Consider the following 21124-nt stretch of genomic DNA (forward strand, 5'->3'; position numbering starts at 1 on the left):
TCCATTCAGTCCCAAAAGCTATGTGAAGGTCTGTGATACCAGTTTGTACGTAACATTACTGAGAGCCTTAAGAGAGAAAACTGATATATCTGTGTTTAAGTGTATGCAATATCTACCTTCTCTTTCAGTCGATTTGTGGTTTCAGTCGACATATAATTATCTTTACTTATGACATACCTGTTCTCCTGCCAGCCGTATGAGAAATTGAGGTGCCAACTGATAGGGGTCGTATATAAGAGCTTGTTGTGACAGCTGCATACAGTCATGTAGCATCTCCACAGCATAGTCCTGTGGCAGCTCTTTTTTAGCCGCCTGATAGTCGTACACCACATTCCTGCCAGAGCAACAAAATATATCTATTTACACAAAATTCAACACATAAATGTATCACCACGTATCAGCGTTACTGTTACCACTTTGCAGTATAATATTTCAATCTAAACAAAGAAAATGAATGTTCATGATGACGATTTTTGAAGCACGGGTCTTTCTCCCACTTGATCAGCCTGAAAGAGTATCAGAGGGTGGTCATGAACTTATAGAATATTATACCCCCTTTGAGTGAGACAGAATGTTCTCAACCCAAGGGGTAAGATTCTGGAGTTGTCAAATACGAGGCTTTGCTGAGAGTTTGATAGCTTAAGAGTCTTATCCTGAGGGTTGAGATATCCAGTCACACCCCAAAAAAGTGTGAATGATTCTTTTTCTTTTACCCTATGAGAGCACGAGCAAAGAACTTGTGTAGCTTGTCTTTACCCTTGGGTGGGATAACAAAATATCAAACCGATGAAATTGTGGATATTCTTGTCCAAGGTAAAAGAAAAGTTGTTCCCAAATGACCTCTTTTACCAATAAGAGATATCTGTACATACTTTGACGTGTTTTGTATTTGAGCTAGGTAAAAGTATCAGGTTAAAACGGACCTGACTGATGTAGAAACAAGCTTGGTCAGTAGAAAATGGAAGTTGGCTAAACATTCCATCTTAACCTCCTCCAGATGGCCAGCCATTATTCGATGGAATGGAAGATTGTTCATTTTCCGAACGTTGTATGTATCGCCATATTTCATTGGCTGAGCTGCCACGTGACGGTCTTCTAATCCGGATTTCCCTGATCGATCTGTGTAGGGCTTTTTGTTACCTTAGAAAAATGTTACCATTGCAACAATAAATATAGGAATGCTATTCATAAAGATTATATTATGTATAAAGATACATGTATGACATTACGTTAAAAGCATGGTTCCGTCCTTTACCTATATTTGACTTGACATATGGCCTTTTTATCTGACTCTTAGTACCTTTAACATCGCCATTTGACTTCATTGATACTAAACTGAGAACTGGCCTATAATTTTTGATAGCTGACCCTTGTCCTTTGGTATGAATATTTGTCTATTATATTATACTGACCTTCATATTAACAAACTCTGTCTCTTTAATGATACATGTATTTCACCCTTGTTCATTTGTATGGAACTTTGTCCGCTGCTTTATGTCTTATCACATTTGCTTTCCTCGATACAGTCTACTTTGATACGGTTTTGACCTTGAAACTGACCTTTGCTCCATGTGCCACTGAAGAACTCCGCCAATCCGGTGTGGAGGTGACGTGTGATCTTGTCTCCACAGTAGCGTGACCGTGCGGCTTCTATGAACTGTCGATGATACCAGTACATTACTCGAACACCATCAGCTCCCCTCTCCACTGAAACATGTAACAGGCAGTTAGCATAATCAAATAAGTTCTTAATTAACTTAACGACTTCTTATTTTGAACTTTGGTGCTTCCACATATAAAGGTTAATATCTACCTATGATTATTTCTTACGGGGGGAGTAAATACGTTTGATGTAACGTCTGTAGAAAGTCCTTTGCCAACGATGTATTTTATGTAACCTGTAAATCAAGCAGGGAGAGATTGAGACTCGGTATACATCCTATATTCTTGAGATATATATATATCTACACCCGGACCAACTCCAGTGAGAGCAAGGGATATGAGGAGGGATGACCCGATGAAACGCTTTATAAAATACATCTTACCTATGTATTCCTGTAGATCTGTCCTCAGGCGGACCAATAGGAGTGGGGGCAGACGCCGTATGGGTGGAGTCCAGTACACATACACATCATTAAGGACAACATCATCACATGATAGAACGTCTTCTAGTTCTGACTCTGACAGGCCGCTGGTTGCTGCAAAGTGAGTATTTTATGTCTGATTCAATAGAAACTCAGTTTCATTATATTATACTTTATTATTTTCAAAATCCAGATCTCCTGAAACATTACATGTGCAAACTTTCTTTTGGTTTATATTATTTTGCATGAAACTGGAATGAAAGCAATAATGTATCAACATTATCAATGATTTGGAATCAAAACAGATGTAACAAACACAGATATTGTCTTTGGAACTGAGCAATACAAGACATGTGCAACAGGAAAAGTAATACTTTATACAAACGTCAAAGGTCTATTGATACTAAACAGCTTGCAATGAAATACAATTTGGAGAATATTTCACATATCCAATACCAATGGAACATTTGAAAAGCTTTTAAAATCAGTTCTTTCAGAAAACTTTATAATTATTTTCTTATGTGTTTTTGTATTGCTGGCTGGTACGTTTCAGAAAATCAAATTGACACAAAACAGAAAAACACAAGTAAAGCCTAATTGTGAAAATAGTTTTTCTTCAAACTGAATGAAAATTAACACTGAAACTGAACGACTCACCAGTAGTAAGGTAGCCAAGTGCATGAGAGACAAAGATTTCACCGTGCCTCACTTCCAATCGGGAGTACAACATATTGATGCTGTCCCGCACCGTAGCCTGAAGTCTTGTTTCGTCCACAGAGGAGAAGGAATTCCACTTACATGCCTCGTCGAAGGAAAGCTTCAGGAACAATGGGATTGGACACTTGTCAAAAGCCTCAGTGACAATACTGCGCTGTTCAGCGGTCAGTGTGCGTTTGTTTGACTTCAACCAACTGTCTAAGATATTATTGACGTCTTTCTTCTCCAGAACAGGAACAGGAACAAATAGACTGGGATCCTTTAGTTTTTGCTGAAACAAAATAACAGGTAATAAGATATTTTGTTAACATTTTTAAAGAACCCTAAAGTGGCAAATTTATGACATAAATATATTTCAGTTTTCTTAGAGTTCATGCATAGAGCGATGTTCATGATAGATGTGCTTAAAGACCAGGTGTTACTTATGCCTTTAAATTCGTCTACCTTTCATTCATTTATATTTATTCACACGGCTTAAAGATGGAAACGTTGTCTTAATCAAAATTTGGTATGCTGTCTAAATTTTGACTGACCCCGTTATAATTTTTCAACCTTCATGACTTTACTCTTGTGTCGCTAGTTATATTAATTTATATAATAAGTACCTGTAGTTTAGGGTAACACTCGTATATATCATCCTCCAGTGTTGACACAATGACCTTAACACTGGCGTTTAAAATTGTGGGTAGCCATTGTAGTGCGCGAGCATTGTTGGTAGGGTCTAGTTGATCTAGTGAGTCAAGCATGAGTACGATTGGTCTGCTAGGTCTAGCGTGACGGAGAGCAAACTGCAGTTCCTTGATCAAGTCTGTCAAGTCCTATCAGTGATTGGAAAGTAGAACGTTTACTTTACATATTAAAATGAAGTTCAACCCAATCACAGAAAAAGGGAAATGAGAAGAGTATAGCGACTAGTATGACCTTCAAAGTAAAAGTTAATCAGATTTTAAGTCATTGATAATTGACCATATCCAGTCTTGCTAGACTTCTCCCTCCATATACATTCTGTAATAGGTCTTATTCCTGGACCCCATGCGACTGTAGTGGGAGTTTCACTTTCCATCATTGTCTTTTATGGGAGATAAAGAATCATAACCATATAGTGAGACCAGGTTTTGGCTTGACCTTATAAAACCCTCCAATTTGAAATATGGCGATTTTGTTTAATAGAGTACTAACTCTGGTTATATATGACCAACCTAGTTCCTTCCATTCCCTAACTCATTGTAGAATCAATATGTTGAAATAATATTCATAATCAGATTCTCTTGAATTGTAACAAATTCCGCGAAAACATTTTCGCTTACAATGATGAAGACACTGGCACAGATATTTCTGTATGCTAGATGGGTAAAAGGAGCATGCATATATAACAATAAGGTGGATACAACATAGAATCAAAAGCTCCTTAAGTTTGTGGTATTTAGGTATAAAGCTGCTGTGAAAGAGGAGAATGAAGAAGGATGGCAACAGAATCATTAACAAAATCCATACTTTTGGAATATATATCAATCTCAATATAATATGTCCATCTTAATATAATGTTCAATAATGGCAATAGGTACAGCAAAGTAATGCATGCATCCTTTTCAAGGTTTATAAGGGCCAATATATATATATATATATATATATTGTGAACATATCTTTAAACCACAACATTCTGTATTTGCATGTCATAGAGTTATCTCCTCTTGGGAATAAATATTTGTGAACAATATTGGCGTCTTACATTGTATTTTTCGAGGGACCCGTGAACGACATATCAATTTCCTGCATAAACTGATGTTGTAATAAGTAATACATATACATGTAGTTCCAAGAACAAAAAACTGAGTAGCATGCAAATACGGAATATCAAATGAGGCAATCGCTTCCGAAAACCTGATAGTCATTGGGTATTTAGAAACTTTGACATGTGATTAATTAATAGGATGTTGTGCCATGAAACGCTATTTAATATTGGCACCGTTTTAAGCCAAATGTTATTCGAATGTTAACTTTGGAATTCAACACAGAAATCATATTAAACCTTGTACCAATGGTATCAAATTTGAAAACATTATTCTATACGGGTAAATGCACTCTGTGAAAGAAAAGCTTTCTGTTCACACAACCCAAACCTGACCTTTCCACTGTCCACAATCTGTAACAAATAGTCGTCAGCAACAAAGATATTATCATATACACTTACATTTCTCTATTGACCGTGTTATTCAATCTATTGAAAACATTGTGAAATATCTCACACAAAATGCAAATTATTATTATGGGAAGAGATTGCTGAAGACGAGGAATCCCAATTTTTTAAACAAAATTACTTCCCCTTAACTATGGTTTATAAGCCCCTCCCCTTAAGTCTATGTTATCGAAGTGAACTACTCTCCTAGGTTCTTTAATGGCCCTGGGCTGTTAATAGGATGTTAAGTAATCAACAAACAAATCTTCAATCTTACTTATCAGTGAGTTATTACCTTGAATACCAATTTATTCATTTGAATTACTCTATTTTACTATGAATTTCTCAAGTATCCTTCCTCCCCACTTAACTCTAAATATATCACTCATAGATATAATTTACCCTCCATACTTAATTTAATGGATTTCAGATTTGAATGACACTTAAATTATGATTGTTTAGAAGACATGACAATGTTAGTTACTTCCCCTTACTAATCCAAACACACGACAGTTATTTACCTCTGGCACATCAATCTGGTAGCCATAGATGATATTGATCTGCTGTATGATGCTCATCAGGAGACCGTTGATGTTAGAACTGTCAGGTGTCGTCCCTAAAAATCTACAACAGAAATAAATAACCAAATTATCAGCTAATCAATACTTTCCATTCTAAAAACTGTTCGACTTGTTTATAGGTTCTCTGAGTCAATGTTGTTGTGATTTTGAAAATAAATCAACTTACTGAATTTTAATGCTCAAAACGGTACATTTTGAAAACATTAGTGACTGAAATTTTGCGGCCATGATAATTTAATGTAACACACATAAAATTCATTCTTGAACCTGCTATACTGGATAATCTTAAAAGATTCAGCCAAAATCAAAAAGAGCAAGAAATATTAAAACAAAATTACACACAAAGAATAAAGCAAGAATAAGAGAGAAAATAGCACCTTAAGAAAATTTTCATCAGAAAACGTCATGGCAACAAATCATACATACTAATTATGAAAAGTTCATTTCAGATCACAGCATGGCATTCACTAAAAAACAAATTACCAACCTGATAATGACGACAGGCTCAGTGTTATTCATCCAACTAGGAACCAGTTTGGCGGCCATAGCCATGATGGAGGTTTTGCCACATCCAGACATTCCATGGATGACCAGTGGCTTTTGGTTCTGTGTGGTCAAGTAAGTCTTGATTTTCTGTAACAGAATCGCTCTAATAGTCTAGTCAACATTCACTACAAGCTGAATTGCATGAGTAGCTGAAAACCGACCACATTGCATTAAAATGAAAAACAGTACTCAATTTCATGTAGGTCACAGTGGCCTAGTTTTGGCATCAAATTCATTACCATTAAAATGTATTTGCTTTTGCCAAATGTAGCCAGGTAGATCTAATTTTGAGTGTGTGTTACATGTGAAAAAATATCATCCACAATTATGTTTGGCAAATAACATTACAAAAACATATCAATTATATTAATTTAAGGATCAAACAATGATGATTATTTTACCCCCAGAGTTGTCTCTCTGCCATGGAAGTTGGCACACTTTTGCTGAGAGAAGCGGATATGCTGTAGACATTCTGCGTAAAGTGGGTCAGTGTTAGGTGAGGCCTCTCTCTCCTTTATACTGGCCGAGATCATGTCTGTCACCGCCTTCACAAAGTCGTCTGCCAACTTCTTCAGGTACTTTTTATGTTCAGTTACCACCGGATTTATACCTGCACCAATTATACATATATTATATAGTACTTGTATCATTATATAATCCCTCCTGGTTCTAGATCTAAATATATGTTGTATATATACATCATCCCAATTAAATTAATATTTACCTTTATTTCAAACTGATTAAAAAACATTTAATAGAAAGATTTCAATTTCTAACTTTCATAGTATCAAAATGGGAGGAGGCTTTGCTAAATACATGGCGTAGTATCATTTTTTTTTCTTAAATGATATAAAAAACTTAAGTTTTAAAATGTTTTGTCATAAATCATCAATGTTCCTTAAGTGCAATATACTCCTGTCTGCACTTGAATTGAGACTCAATGTTACAGGATAGACATGCGAAACTCATTTAGACATTGAAAATACTGGTTCATTGAAATGATTTGGTGGACTAAAATTGTTAAAGCTAAATCGTTGCTGTAATTTAATAATGTATTTGGTTTTTAAAAAATATTAGTCTTTCTTTAAATGTTTAATAGTACAACAAATTTATTCAAAAGGAGAAAATATAACATTTATATAATTTTAACATGAAATAGCAACATTTTGTGTTTGATTCGTTAAGTGTTAGCTAGAAAGAGTTTGCAACATCTTGGCATCAATAATTACACGGAATGTTGAAAATATGCATGCTAAAATATTAATTATTTATTGTTACTTCATTGTGGTGTACAGGACTCTAGGTAATTCTTATAAGTGAATCACTAATGTATTAAAGATTTTTTTTCAGAATATTAGTTTTCTAATCAAATTAATTGCTTTTCAACAAATTATTTCTCAGAGTGAATAAGAACAATGACAATTAAATAATGAGCACAGTATCACTCTAATTATCTCCCTTGTCTCCCCTCTATATCTCATTCCTTACCACGACATTAAATACATTCAAAAAATTCTTACATTGAAAATATCACAGCTTAGAGAAATTTGTTTTAGTAGAAATATCCTTATTAATAGAAAGATTTTTGTTTTAGTTTGAACTGACTAACCCATTAAGATACATTCAAACCTCAGTTCCAATATGGCAAATTAATGTCTGAAACTTTAGATTCAATAATTCTAATGTTATATGAATAAATAATGATTTAAGTTTTTTCACAGTATGTTTTATCAATATAATATTTCAATGTTTTAATCAACTGTAGAGAGAAAAGTGTGTCATTACGAGTGAAAGAAGTATGAAAGTTTGATCATCATGACCTTGATTAATTATTAATTAAACAACCTTGTTATTTAACTACAATTTTGAAATGTACATTCAACAACAGAGCTCAGAAATATATAGTGTTTGATAGATAGATTAGACAATCAGATATGTTGAAGGTCTTTCTCCCACACTTACTACTTTATTAAATTCAGAGCATAAATTATAAATCACATAATATATACTTCCTCTGCTGATTTTCATCTTACGAAATCCACAGAAATCCACAAAGTATTATTCTATTAAATAATTACAGAGCCAATATTAAGTTCCATTGGAATTTGAATCTGTTTTTTAATTGATGTAATATAACATATTTATTTTTTAATCCAAATCATATTTTCTATCACCAATATTCTACCATATGGTAAAAGTTTTATTTTTGAAAGTTCAATATATCTGTCAGTAATTTAGTGTGGGAGAATTCAGGAAACACAATCAGTTTAGTCAATGTCCGACATGTTAATCACAGAGAATAAACTATACATGTACCATCATGTTTGATTTCTCCTGAAATAATAAAATGTTGTCATCCATACAAGCCAAAATATACAAGCAAGGTTAGAAAGATACTAATGTCATGCAGGGATATCCTCAGATCCATTGTTTTCTATAGCTCACATAAACCGAAAGATATAATTTCTGGGTATAATGTAGAAAAAAATAGAAATATATGCATATATATAACTCTGGTCTTAATCAGACAAAATACAATGCTGAGTCAGATACTGTAAACCAACTTTTTTTCGCGTGCGATTTACTTTCGAGAATTTCGCGATCATAGTAAATTCGCGAAGGTTTATCTCCACGAATGCATATAAACCTCGCTTATAATGATATATACATGATATATTTGCATTTAATTTTCAAATTCGCAAAAGTTAATCTTCGCGAACTTTTTTTTTTAAATTGAAATCGCGAAATTTAGTAGCCGCGAAATAAAGGTTGGTTCACAGTATTTCAGATAAAGATCATTAACCCTTTTTAATATCAATACTGCTATTATAATTTGTCATTTTTAATATTTTCACACATTAATTAGAATTATATTTTTTAATTAAAAGCAAATAAACAAAGCAATTTTAAATTGATACTTCATAACCCACTTGATTCCCTTTAATCTTATTAGTCATTCAAGCAGTACTCTAAAAATGAATATTAGGTAATAATTTAAAGAAAAATCCACAAACACCATTCTTAACAAATATGTGCAAGATTATGAATGCAACCTTTCAAAAGGAGTTCTGTACCATGACCAACACTAGTGAATTTTAATTATTGTTGAAATATAATTCAGACACACAATTTAACTTAATAGAATCTACAAAAAAAACATTTACCACTCAATGAACCTGTAAAATAATAGACACCACAATTACAACAATGATTGAATGAAAATCATTTATCAGTTATTTTATTAGAAAATATCTATTAAGTCTTATTATTTGCTTTTGATGGTAATAATTAAGCCGAATGCGATGTCAAATGTTTGGATATATATGATAAAAGTCATTCCCATGGAAATATGATGGCGTGCTCACAAACACATGAAATCACAAACATGAATTCAGAAATAGTTTTTAGCATCGAATTTGAAAAAATAATCTAAAATATGTTTCATTCAATAATATTAATATACCAAGCAGCTGTAAGCAAAATGAAAGTGCTGCAGCAATATCGTGAACTCTAGTCTAGTAGCTTTTAAAACATATTTTGGTGTAAAAAAGCAGTATAATATTAAATAATTTCTCTATAATAATTTTTGGCATAAAAAGAAGCATTCCATCAATAAGACACAAAAGCTAAATCATTTTAAATTTATTTTGGTGGTTAGAAGTAAATTGTATATACCTTTATCCGTCCAAGAAACAGAATAAGAAATTATGTTTTTTTGTGGAAGACACTCGGCAATCTGCCGTTGTTTTAAGTCGTATAGTAATTCTTGTGCCTTGTGAACTTTATCTTCTGGTCCAAGGCATTCTGTAAACAATAAAAAAATAAGACATTGTAAGACCATTTTGATTTTTGTATTGTTTATTTTGATTAAAAGGAAACAAACAAAACCATTATATGAAAAATTCCTCCATTTAAACCTCCTGATATAATTTTAATTTTAATGATAAATTCATGATGCATTGACAGCATTAATCGTTATTATAAAAGAGAATCAATATTATTTTATTCTATTATCATATACAGTTGAAGAACCAAGCTATATCGAAGTCCTCAAGGAATGGAAAGTCTCTTCAAAATATCAAGATTTTAATATAACCAATGAAAGATACATAATCAATAAAGAAGACAATGGACATATATGATGGGATAATATAATTTATTTCAAAATAAGCTGAATTTCATTACAACCGATTCCAAACTAAGTTGGTTCCACTGTATTTTTTAGTCATATCTATACTACAACTAACTTCATAATAATCTTTAAAAATTTGAAAATTAACTACAAGAGTTTAGATAAACATGATAAACAACAGTCACGCCTTGTGGAACTTATTTATCCCATAACGTTAGCTCTATATTTATACCGTGTGACCATTTTCTCATCTTCATTCAGACAAACTTAGCACCATATATTGTGTAGTGATATCTTTAGCGATAAAATGTAGTGCTTAGATAGCCAATTTTCTATTGTTTGATACTTTGAATAAGCAGCTACCTGTTAAACAGTAAATATAATGTTATTTAAAAGAAAATGCGCTATGAAAAGTAGCCCCAAGTTCAAAGCCAATTGAAATCAAGAGATCTTGGAATTGACCGTCAGAGGCGCCGTAGGTGGAGTGTGTAAACATAAATGATAACCAACTGCTATGGAATTTATCACATGGTTTTTCCATTGTGATACATGCATAGTTATGGGATAATATAATTTATTTCAAAATAAGCTGAATTTCATTACAACCGATTCCAAACTTAGTTTGTTCCACTGTTATTTTAGTCATATCTATACTACAACGAACTTCATAATGATCTACAGAATCATTGTGAAATTAATAAAATACATAATGAGAAGATGAAGCCACTGAGTTACTAACTCCCTGCCCTTCAATAACATTGATGTTTTAGGTTTTAAGAACTCCATTTTAAATACCTCCATCCACCAAACCTGACACAACTTTAGATATTAGTATAAGTTGTTAATAAATAAAAACCACACAACAACTGTATCAGAACTACTCACCCATGTATCTTGACAGTTGGTAGTTAGCCTCCAATTTGTCTATGTTCTTGATTACCCTGTTAAACCATAAACAGGTCTTCCCTGCTTTCTCCTTATCTAGAGATAACAGACCCATCTGGATCTCTTTTTCTGTCACTATAAGTCAGATGTAACAAAGTGCTCAATAAAACTCATCAAATGCACAATACCTTCCTATATAAAAAGATAATATTCGGCATTATCAATAAGATCGTGTTCATGCAGGGGGAAATAAAGCTTTCTTTTTTTTAAATTCATGTTAAGTGATTTTGTTTATTTAAAACCTGTATAATCTGGGACCTGACCATACCAGTAAAATATCCTGGTTCCAGTGAAATTCAGTCAGTTTTAGACAAGCTTTACTGTATAATTATATTACATTTATGTTGATGGGTCAAAGAAGTAATATCAACGCTTATATGCCAAATAATTATATTCTTGATTACAAGTAATTTATTATATATAAACAATATATTATTTGACAATACCTGAGATAATATATTTTTTGGCTGCCTCTACCCCCAGGGCCTGTTCTGCTGACGACTCCAGTGCAGCTTGCATGATATCACTTTCTTGCCACCATTTTGTTTTTGCTTCTTTACTGGCGTCCTTGTTGCTGCTGATGAAGTCTGGTAGATGTTTACTGATTGGGGAGAGTAGATACATGGGAGGGACAGCATTGTTGTCCTTTCTGTACCACCTTTTGGATTAAAATAACGGTAGTATATGAAACACAACAAAAATCATGGAGAGGCCAGATAGGCGACACACCGTAGATGGACCATCACTACCACCAAATGCTGGGACAGGAGAAAACAACAAAGCATTAACCTTTTCAAGAGCAGACCACCACTGCCACTAAACGATGGGACAGGAGGAAACAACAGATCAGTCACCCATCCACCTCCCACCAAATGCAGGGGCAGGAAAAACAACAGAGCATGCATTTACACATCCAAGAGCAGACCATCGCTGCCACCAAATGTTCAGGTAAGAGAAAACAACAGCGCAGCCAGCCATCCAAAAGCAAGGCAACACTGCCATCATATGCTGGGGCGGAAGAAAACAATAGAGCAGTCACCCGTCCAAGAGCACACCACCGGTGCCGCCAAATGATGAGGCCAGTAAAAATAACAGAGCAGTCACCCGTCCTAGAGCAGACCACCACTGCCACTAAATACTGAGGCAGGAGAAGACAACAAAGCAGTCACCCAAGCTAGAGCAGACCACAACTGCCACCAAATGTTGTGGCAAGAGAAAACAGGACAGTCACCAGTTCAAGAGCAGGCTAACCCAATATTCCTAGAACTAAATTACATTAGGAAGAGATGTTACTCATCTGCATAAAAACTACAAATTGGATTATTCAGCTTCACTACCCATTCTATACATCCACAAAAAACTACAAATTGGATTATACAGCTTCACTACCCATTCAGCACATCCACAAAAAAACTACAGATTGGATTATACAGCTTCACTACCCATTCAGCACATCCACAAAAAACTACAAATTGGATTATACAGCTGCAATACCCATTCAGCATATCCACAAAAAAAGCTACAAATTGGATTATACAGCTTCACTACCCATTCAGCACATCCACAAAAAAGCTACAAATTGGATTATACAGCTTCACTACCCATTCAGCACATCCACAAAAAAGCTGCAAATTGGATTATACAGCTTCACTACCCATTCAGCACATCCACAAAAAACTACAGATTGGATTATACAGCTTCACTATCCATTCAGCACATCCACAAAAAACTACAAATTGGATTATACAGCTTCACTGCCCATTCAGCACATCCACAAAAAACTACAAATTGGATTATACAGCTGCAATACCAATTCAGCAAATTCACAAAAAAAAGCTACAAATTGGATTATACAGCTTCACTTCCCATTCAGCACATCCACAAAAAAATACAAATTGGATTATACAGCTGCAATACCCATTCAGCATATCCACAAAAAAAGCTACAAATTGGATTATACAGCTTCACTACCCATTCAGCACATCCACAAAAAAGCTGCAAATTGGATTATACAGCTTCACTATCCATTCAGCACATCCACAAAAAAGCTACAGATTGGATTATACAGCTTCACTTCCCATTCAGCACATCTACAAAAAGCTACAAATTGGATTATACAGCTTCACTACCCATTCAGCACATCTACAAAAAACTACAGATTGGATTATACAGCTTCACTACCCATTCAGCACATCCACAAAAAACTACAGATTGGATTATACAGCTTCACCTCCCATTCAGCACATCTACAAAAAGCTACAAATTGGATTATGCAGCTTCACTACCCATTCAGCACATCTACAAAAAGCTACAGATTGGATTATGCAGCTTCACTACCTACTCAGCACTTCCATTAAAAACCTGCAGATTGGACTATGCTGCTACATCCATAACCAGGAATCATTCTTTTTCTGCTCTTTTCAGATCTTCCTCAAATAATGAATCTGCACTTCAAAGAACATTAACTTGGAAGCACAATAATTCAATCTGTCATTTACGTACAATTTAATATAGTATAAATTGAATCCACTCAGGCATGTCTAAGTTTCATTTTAACAGTAACTATTGAAACAATATGTATTATAGTTTAAGGTCATATCAAAACTAAGCATACGAAAAGACGGTTCAGATTTCCATGCAATAATCTGTGAATACTACCTTCCATACGGTTTCAATTTGTAGCCCTGATACAACTGAGAATCTCAGATAAATCACGACTGGTGTTTTACCTATTATGCTATCTAATATGTAACTTACTTTTGCAGTAATTCTTTAGCTTCAGTTGATTCAATAACCGCAAATATTTTATCAAATTCCTCAGCATCAATTTCCCTTGTCAGGGATCTGTAGCCATACTTGTGTGACAGAAGAGTCTACAAGAAGCAATTGTTCTTTAATTCAGTACAGATGTACAAAAAAACAGCTAGATTTCTCATATTATAAACGTGTACGAATAAATGAAATTAAAAGTATATACAAACATGTTTGCTTTTTTCAATTACTGTCAAGAATATCATAAAAGAGACTGGAAATAAAACAAAACCCTGAAAAAGCCAGATTGGTATCACAAGCTGAGGTATATTAAATCTTAAGTCTCTTAGAATATGAAAAAATGCTGAGGATTCCGTTTGAGTTAGGCTAAATTGAAAGTTTTTATCACCACAAAGTAAGGCCTGGTTCAGAGTTTTTACTCACTACAAAGTTAGGCCATGCTGAGAGATTTACTCACCACAAATTTAGGCCCAATTGAGAGTTTACTCACCATAAAGTTAGCCCCTGTTGAGTGTTTACTCACCATAAAGTTAGCCCCTGTTGAGTGTTTACTCACCACAAAGTTAGACCCAGTTGAATGTTTTACTCACCATAAAAAAGTTAGCCTCTGTTGAATGTTTTACTCACCACAAATTAAGGCCCTGTTGAGTGTTTTATTCACAACAACTTTAGGCCCTGTTGAGAGTTTTGCTCAACACAAAGTTAGGCCCAATTAAGAGTTTTACTCACACGAAGTTAAGCCCAATTGAGAGTTTGATTCATTACAAAGTTAGGCACAATTAAGTGTTTTACTCACTCAAATTAGGCCATGTTGAGAGTTTTACTAACCATAAAGTAAGGCCCTGTTAAGAGTTTTACTCACCATAAAGTTAGGCTTTTTTGAGAGTTTTACACACCACGAAGTTAAGTCCAATTGAGAGTTTTACTCACCACAAAGTTAGGCCCAGTTGAGAGTTTTACTCACCACAAAGTTAGGCCCAGTTGAGAGTTTTACTCACCACAAAGTTAGGCCCAGTTGAGAGTTTAACTCACCACAAAGTTAGGCCTTGTTGAGAGTTTTACACACCACGAAGTTAAGCCGAATTGAGAGTTTAATTCATTACAAAGTTAGGTCCAATTGAGAGTTTTACTCACCACAAAGTTAGGCCCGTTTAAGAGTTTAACTCACCAAAAACTTAGGCCCTGTTGAGAGTTTTACTCACCACAAATTTAGGCCCCGAAAGTTTGGCCTAATTGAGAATTTTACTCACCACAAAGTTAGGCCCTGTTGAGAGTTTCTGACACAGCTGGAGTTCCTTCAGACAGAGATCTGTGGTACTGTGGTCATCCATAGCCTCGTCCCTAACTCCCCATCTCATGTCGACTACCTGGAACTCGTACCCCAGTTCCTGACAGAACGTCTTCACTCTTGGGTATGCCTCACTCATCCATACATTACGCTCGTGCATGGTGTCTACAAGTATAGAGAAATTATAGTTTTAACTGAAAAAATTAGTGTCTGTTTATGTAAATCTATAGACAAAGAATAAGCCTGGTTCACTGGCTTTAATCGGTATTACTTATAAACAGCTAAGGTCAGTTAAGTATGGCCTCCCCGGTATGTGTTGTGTATGTGTGTCAATGATATGTTTTGGGAGCCTGCAGTATACTCATCTTGTGTTGTATTCTTATGATAGTGGAACTCTAGTCCTTTTTATAGTGCTATCTCACTGAAGCAGGCTGCAAAAGATACAGAACAGCACACCTCACCCAAATGGCTTAAAAGGCAAACAGAACAGCACACCTCACCCAAATGGCTTAAAAGGCAACTTATATGAAGATCCAATTAAAACTTTTTAACATACGATCACTCAGAAGTGAACAATGTTTAAGAGATATGTGTAGATGCGATTATTTTCATTGTATTTGCCTGGGATCTCACACGTTTGCGGTGTGTGAAGCCTGAGGAACCAAGGAAACTCAGTAACATACATCTAGTATTGAAAACATAACAAATAGGTGGAGTCTGCATACATCTAGTATTGAAAACATAACAAATAGGTGGAGTCTGCATCATCTAGTATTGAAAACATAACAAATAGGTGGATTCTGCATCATCTAGTATTGAAAACATAACAAATAGGTGGAGTCTGCATCATCTAGTATTGAAAAACATAACAAATAGGTGGAGTCTGCATCATCTAGTATTGAAAACATAACAAATAGGTGGAGTCTGCATCATCTAGTATTGAAAACATAACAAATAGGTGGAGTCTGCATCATCTAGTATTGAAAACATAACAAATAGGTGGAGTCTGCATCATCTAGTATTGAAAACATAACAAATAGGTGGAGTCTGCATCAACCACTCAACAATCAGCAACAGGTTGTTTTTCCTATATATGTTGGGTTTAGGAAGTGGAGGAGAGCCTGAGTACCTGGAGAAAAACCACAGACCTGCAGTCTATATCTGGCAATTAAGATAGAAAATAATAAGCAAAATTTATAAGTTCTGCCTTTAGAATTTAAACAATATTAGTACTAGTATATACACTAGCTCCGACAGTATATTTCAAATTTTATTAAAATTACTGTTCAATGGTATTTGTTGACTGATGGGGCATAATGTTCTTATTATAACCAAGTCTATTTAACACTAAATCATGTAAAAGATTTACTAGAAGAAGTCATAATCACAACATGTTTATCTACATTTTACTCAGGAACTACATCCGGGCAATGTCCTCCTTATCATGTAATTGTTAAAATGCTATTAAAGTCTCCTTATTTAAACTCTGATGGAATAGAGCAGTATAATTTGATTCATCATTAGATTGTGAATGGATAAAGGCGATATAATGTCCCCTGTGTGGTTAGATCAAAGGGAGATAAGTACTGGGTATTGATAAATTATTGGTCATCAAAGGTTATAGACAAAGTCTGGTTAGCTTGACAACAAATTGTAAAAATAATTAATACCTCAAAATTCAAAATATTAAAATCAGATTTTAAAACAAAGACTGAATAGAGGGCAAACTAAACACAAAATCAGAAAAAACTTTAATAAAATTCCTCTTTGTAACAGGATTTTCAACTCTTAAATGTAATCATGATTTTATTTAAGACAACAAAGCTTTCAAAATATGCACTGCCCCTAAAGTGTTAAAGGGATTTGAAGAGCCTTTAACATTTTTATATATGACTTTATCTTCAAGATAATGAAATGAAATGTGTGAAATGTCAGGTATTCTGGTACAGGCTGTCCCATAAAACAAAGTCACTCTGTTTTCAAGGTATTCAATAAATCTTATATAGATGATAAAGGATTTAAATTGAAGCTCTGAAATGTAAACTGAGTAGTGTGTAGTTACCGTATATATATATATTGATTTCTGGCCAAGCTTATGTATAAATTTTTAATGACATGAGGAAGATAAGGTAATTTAATTGATAGAAATATTAATTAAATATTAAATGCCAATGGGAGATAAAATTTGAAATTTTAATGCTTACATGTATTTAAAATGGAGTGCGATATATTATTGGAAATTTGTGTCCAAACAGGAAAAGAGCTATATTGGTGATATATTGTTGGGGTTAAAATGAAATGTCACACAGCAATTTCAATTAAATAGCTCATCAATTTCTAAAGAAACATAGATGATTTTGGATAATTCGAGCAGGTCCATCAATATTTATTTAATTTTGTTCGAACTAACTGAAGGTTTACCATAATTTAATAATAGAAAATATCACAACTGCAATTCAATTTAACACTTGCTTTAACAATTGTACAAGTATACTTCTACCTCTACCAAATTATCATTTTGAAAGTCAATATTTATTTTACACATACATATAAATTTCTTTCAAATCATTTAATAAGAAAATATCAGTGTAATGATTTTTATATACTTGGTAGCTGACAGATATTTCATGGTTTTATATTTGCATATCCAGACAGCATTCCTTGTAGGAAGGTCTTGTAACATTGTTTGGCTTATAAAGATACCGTATTTGATCCAATAAACACCCATGTCCCTTTTTGAGGCCTCACTACAATTGCCCCGGGCATAAGACCCAATTATTAAAACTTTATAGGTTTGCAATAATTTCGTCTTATTAAGCACTTTTTCCTTTTTACAATTTGTTTAAATGCCCTGTGGACTTATTGGGTCGAATACAGTATTTTCTTACTTAGTGTCCTATCAACAGCCAATAAGGATCATTAAAGGATGTACTAGGATTGAAAGATGGAGAAAGTCAGAGTACCCGGAGAAAAATAACCAACCTATGGTCAGTACGTAGCTTTCAAACCTATAACCAAATGGAGGGGGACATTAATCTGAACACCTAACTACTCAATCACCAACACCCCTAAATTACATGATAAAAATATTTAAAGGGAACAATAACTGAGTGTTAATTAAAGTTTAAGACACATCAAATTTCACTGTTGAATCAGGGTATATACTTATTATGTACATGTATATCAGGTGTTTACATTCTGGTGGTTAAATAACCAGATTAAACTAAAGATATAGACATCTTCGACAATCTTTAGGCTCTATCTACTAAAGGTCATTAGCTGTCAGATATTTACCAAACTTTTATTTCTCCCCTGTGTAAACACTTTAAAGTGACTAACTATTCCCTTTACATTTGTAATCCAATATTTCTTAAAATTGGGCAATAAATAAACGTGATGGGATTTAAAACTTGGGATTATTTCTAAGGTACATCATTTGGTCTGTGTTAACCTTAGAACTATACCATTTAAGTACCCCGGAATCATTGAACAGCTTTACCAGGTACGTTTGTTTGTTTGTGTAGGTCAAAGTGAACAACTAGAGTCATTTAGAAGTGTCTCTAGTTTTGTAGTAGCTTATTGCTAGTACATCGCAAGAAACATGAACCCAGATGTAATGTTTGGAAAACCCCTAATGGACTGGATTTAAGATTACTCCAGGCTATATGATATCAAAAAGCAACATGTATATATAATTCCTACAGTTTTTTTACAGGGTCCAGGGTCCATCGAATTGGGAAATTTAAGTGGCATAACATGAAATAGGGAAAAATGACTAAATAAAGAAAAACATTATTTTATGATTTAACTGTTTATTTATTGTACATCTGAAATATTTCAAGTTGACTGTAGTGTTCATTCAATCATTGTAGACACCTTTATTTTGTTTTTAGTATTCAACATATCACGACAATTTCATACCAAGAATGACATTCAATTTTAGATTCCGATTGGGAATTTTAAGCTACAAATTGGGAATTTTAGCTAAATTTTCGGAGGGGAATGGGTCCCTTATTCGGCCCCAGATTCTACTGTAGGAAAATCCTGTATATATAAGGTAGCTAGGTAAATATAAGGTAATACAAGTTCAATATGCTGATAGATAAAGAACACTAGGAGGCTGTTTAGTGTATTCAAATAACAATGGATGACATCATAGCTATTATGGTTTAACAATTTTCCTAAATGTCATATTTCTGTCAAATTTACTTTGATTCTAAACATGGTGGTTTATGAATTTTGATCAAAATAAAAGTTTCTAGAGTTCAAATATTCCACACATTGGAATGTTTTGGTTAGTCTAGTTTTACATCTTTCATTAATTAAAAGCCAGGGTCATTAAGGACGCATCAGGTTTGATCGTGAAGGAAAGCCAGAGTACCTGGAGAAAAACAACTGACCAATGGTTAATACATGACAAGGGATTCAAACTTGTGACCCAGAGTTGGAATGCCCACATTCAACAAACAAAAAGATCCCAAAAAACCCTAATCTTCTCATTTCCTTTCGAAATTTACACAAACTGATCGGATGATCCCACTAATTTTTCAAACAAAGACTAATGCACTGACCTGTAAATGTACTACTTGTGAAGATCCTGACAATTTTGGCAGTTGTCGGTACGTCCACTGATATGTCACCTTGTAATATCGGACTGACCGGTCCAGAATCTGTGATCCTCTTCATATTCACCCGCGTTTTCTCTCGCACGGTCAGCAACTTCATTGTCTCTTTAATCTTCTCCTCTAAAAGTTTGTAATCATCCAATAATTTCTGTTTCTTGGCCTTTTCTTCTTCTGTAAGTTGACGTTTACCATCCGGTGTGGTTTCTGGTGTGCCACCAGGGGGGGCCCTAAAAACATATTTATCGTCATAAAATTAAAAATTAAAAAAAAAATAAAAAATTATATACAAATGAACGTGTATACGGAAATATATAATATATCAATGTCTCCGGTTCTGTGTGTTACACACCTGGATTAAATAGAACCTTTATAACAAAACACAATATCAGGATAGAATTAAAATGACAAATATCTTCAGAAAATCACTGAAATCAGAAATAATCACAATTACAAAATCTTTTAGAATGTATAATATTGTTGAAAAAATTAATAAAAATATTTGAAAAGTTTGGATGTCAAAAATGTGTATCATATTTGTAATAACACTGTAAGGGAATATATAATCAAAAACTTTACTTAATTTTAAAACCAATATAATGTTAAAACTGGCACGCAATTAGATATGAAAATTTCATAACCCTGTGCTTGTATTAAAACCCTGAGCCACAGGGATCTGGCACAAATTTCTAACCAACGCTAGTAGTATATATATTATAGTATACTATTACCGTATTTTTTAACTACTGTTAGAAAATTGTGCTATGTCCATGTGCCCTGAGTTAAATGTTCTACAAATGAGTTTCAATAAGTTGAAATTCAGTACATGCATTATCTAATGTGCTTATATGTAAAAGTGGAAAGAAGAGTTTTCTAAATATTGATAAATGCACTAAAACAAATTGTAACAACAAATATTAATCCAAATTAAATAAATTATACAACATGCAGTAATAAATTGTTAGCAGTAAAAAAGGTTTTGTTTTATCTATTTTTCTTTTTCATTTTATATCATTTAGAGCACACATTAAAGATACTCCACCGCCGACAGAGCATAAATGATATTCATCATTTGAACAATAATTGGTGTTTAATCGTGTATATATATGCCTAATAAACACAAAAAATAACATAAATCTATTTATTTCGTCTTGGTGCATGCACAATCATTATTTTATTCTATATATAAAAGATATAGTGCGATGGAATTTTTTCAGGATGCAATTAATTATTTTTCATATTTCTAACTTGAAGAAAATTA

At 33.7% G+C, this 21124-nt stretch overlaps 1 protein-coding gene across 5 annotated transcripts in view; it reads right to left on the reverse strand.

Moving 5' to 3' along the window:
• Positions 1 to 21124, reverse strand: part of LOC138314266 (NACHT and WD repeat domain-containing protein 2-like) — a 36863-nt gene that overhangs the window by 9007 nt on the left and 6732 nt on the right. The window contains exons 3-20 of one of the 5 annotated variants that reach the window (XM_069254515.1): positions 19813 to 20093; positions 15204 to 15406; positions 13939 to 14054; positions 11628 to 11839; positions 11122 to 11256; positions 9780 to 9908; positions 9269 to 9280; positions 8421 to 8438; positions 6506 to 6714; positions 6046 to 6191; positions 5499 to 5601; positions 4927 to 4944; positions 3407 to 3619; positions 2742 to 3072; positions 2046 to 2198; positions 1561 to 1707; positions 924 to 1140; positions 178 to 334 (exon numbers count right to left, since the gene is read on the reverse strand). In XM_069254515.1, coding sequence (XP_069110616.1) covers positions 178 to 334; positions 924 to 1140; positions 1561 to 1707; positions 2046 to 2198; positions 2742 to 3072; positions 3407 to 3619; positions 4927 to 4944; positions 5499 to 5601; positions 6046 to 6191; positions 6506 to 6714; positions 8421 to 8438; positions 9269 to 9280; positions 9780 to 9908; positions 11122 to 11256; positions 11628 to 11839; positions 13939 to 14054; positions 15204 to 15406; positions 19813 to 20093 — 2800 coding nt within the window. The remainder of the gene's footprint in view (positions 1 to 177; positions 335 to 923; positions 1141 to 1560; positions 1708 to 2045; positions 2199 to 2741; positions 3073 to 3406; positions 3620 to 4926; positions 4945 to 5498; positions 5602 to 6045; positions 6192 to 6505; positions 6715 to 8420; positions 8439 to 9268; positions 9281 to 9779; positions 9909 to 11121; positions 11257 to 11627; positions 11840 to 13938; positions 14055 to 15203; positions 15407 to 19812; positions 20094 to 21124) is intronic. The other 4 variants (XM_069254516.1, XM_069254518.1, XM_069254517.1 and 1 more) reach the window with 4 other exon arrangements.

Source organism: Argopecten irradians, chromosome 2, assembly GCF_041381155.1.
Source record: "Argopecten irradians isolate NY chromosome 2, Ai_NY, whole genome shotgun sequence".
Taxonomy (NCBI): Eukaryota; Metazoa; Mollusca; class Bivalvia; order Pectinida; family Pectinidae; genus Argopecten; species Argopecten irradians.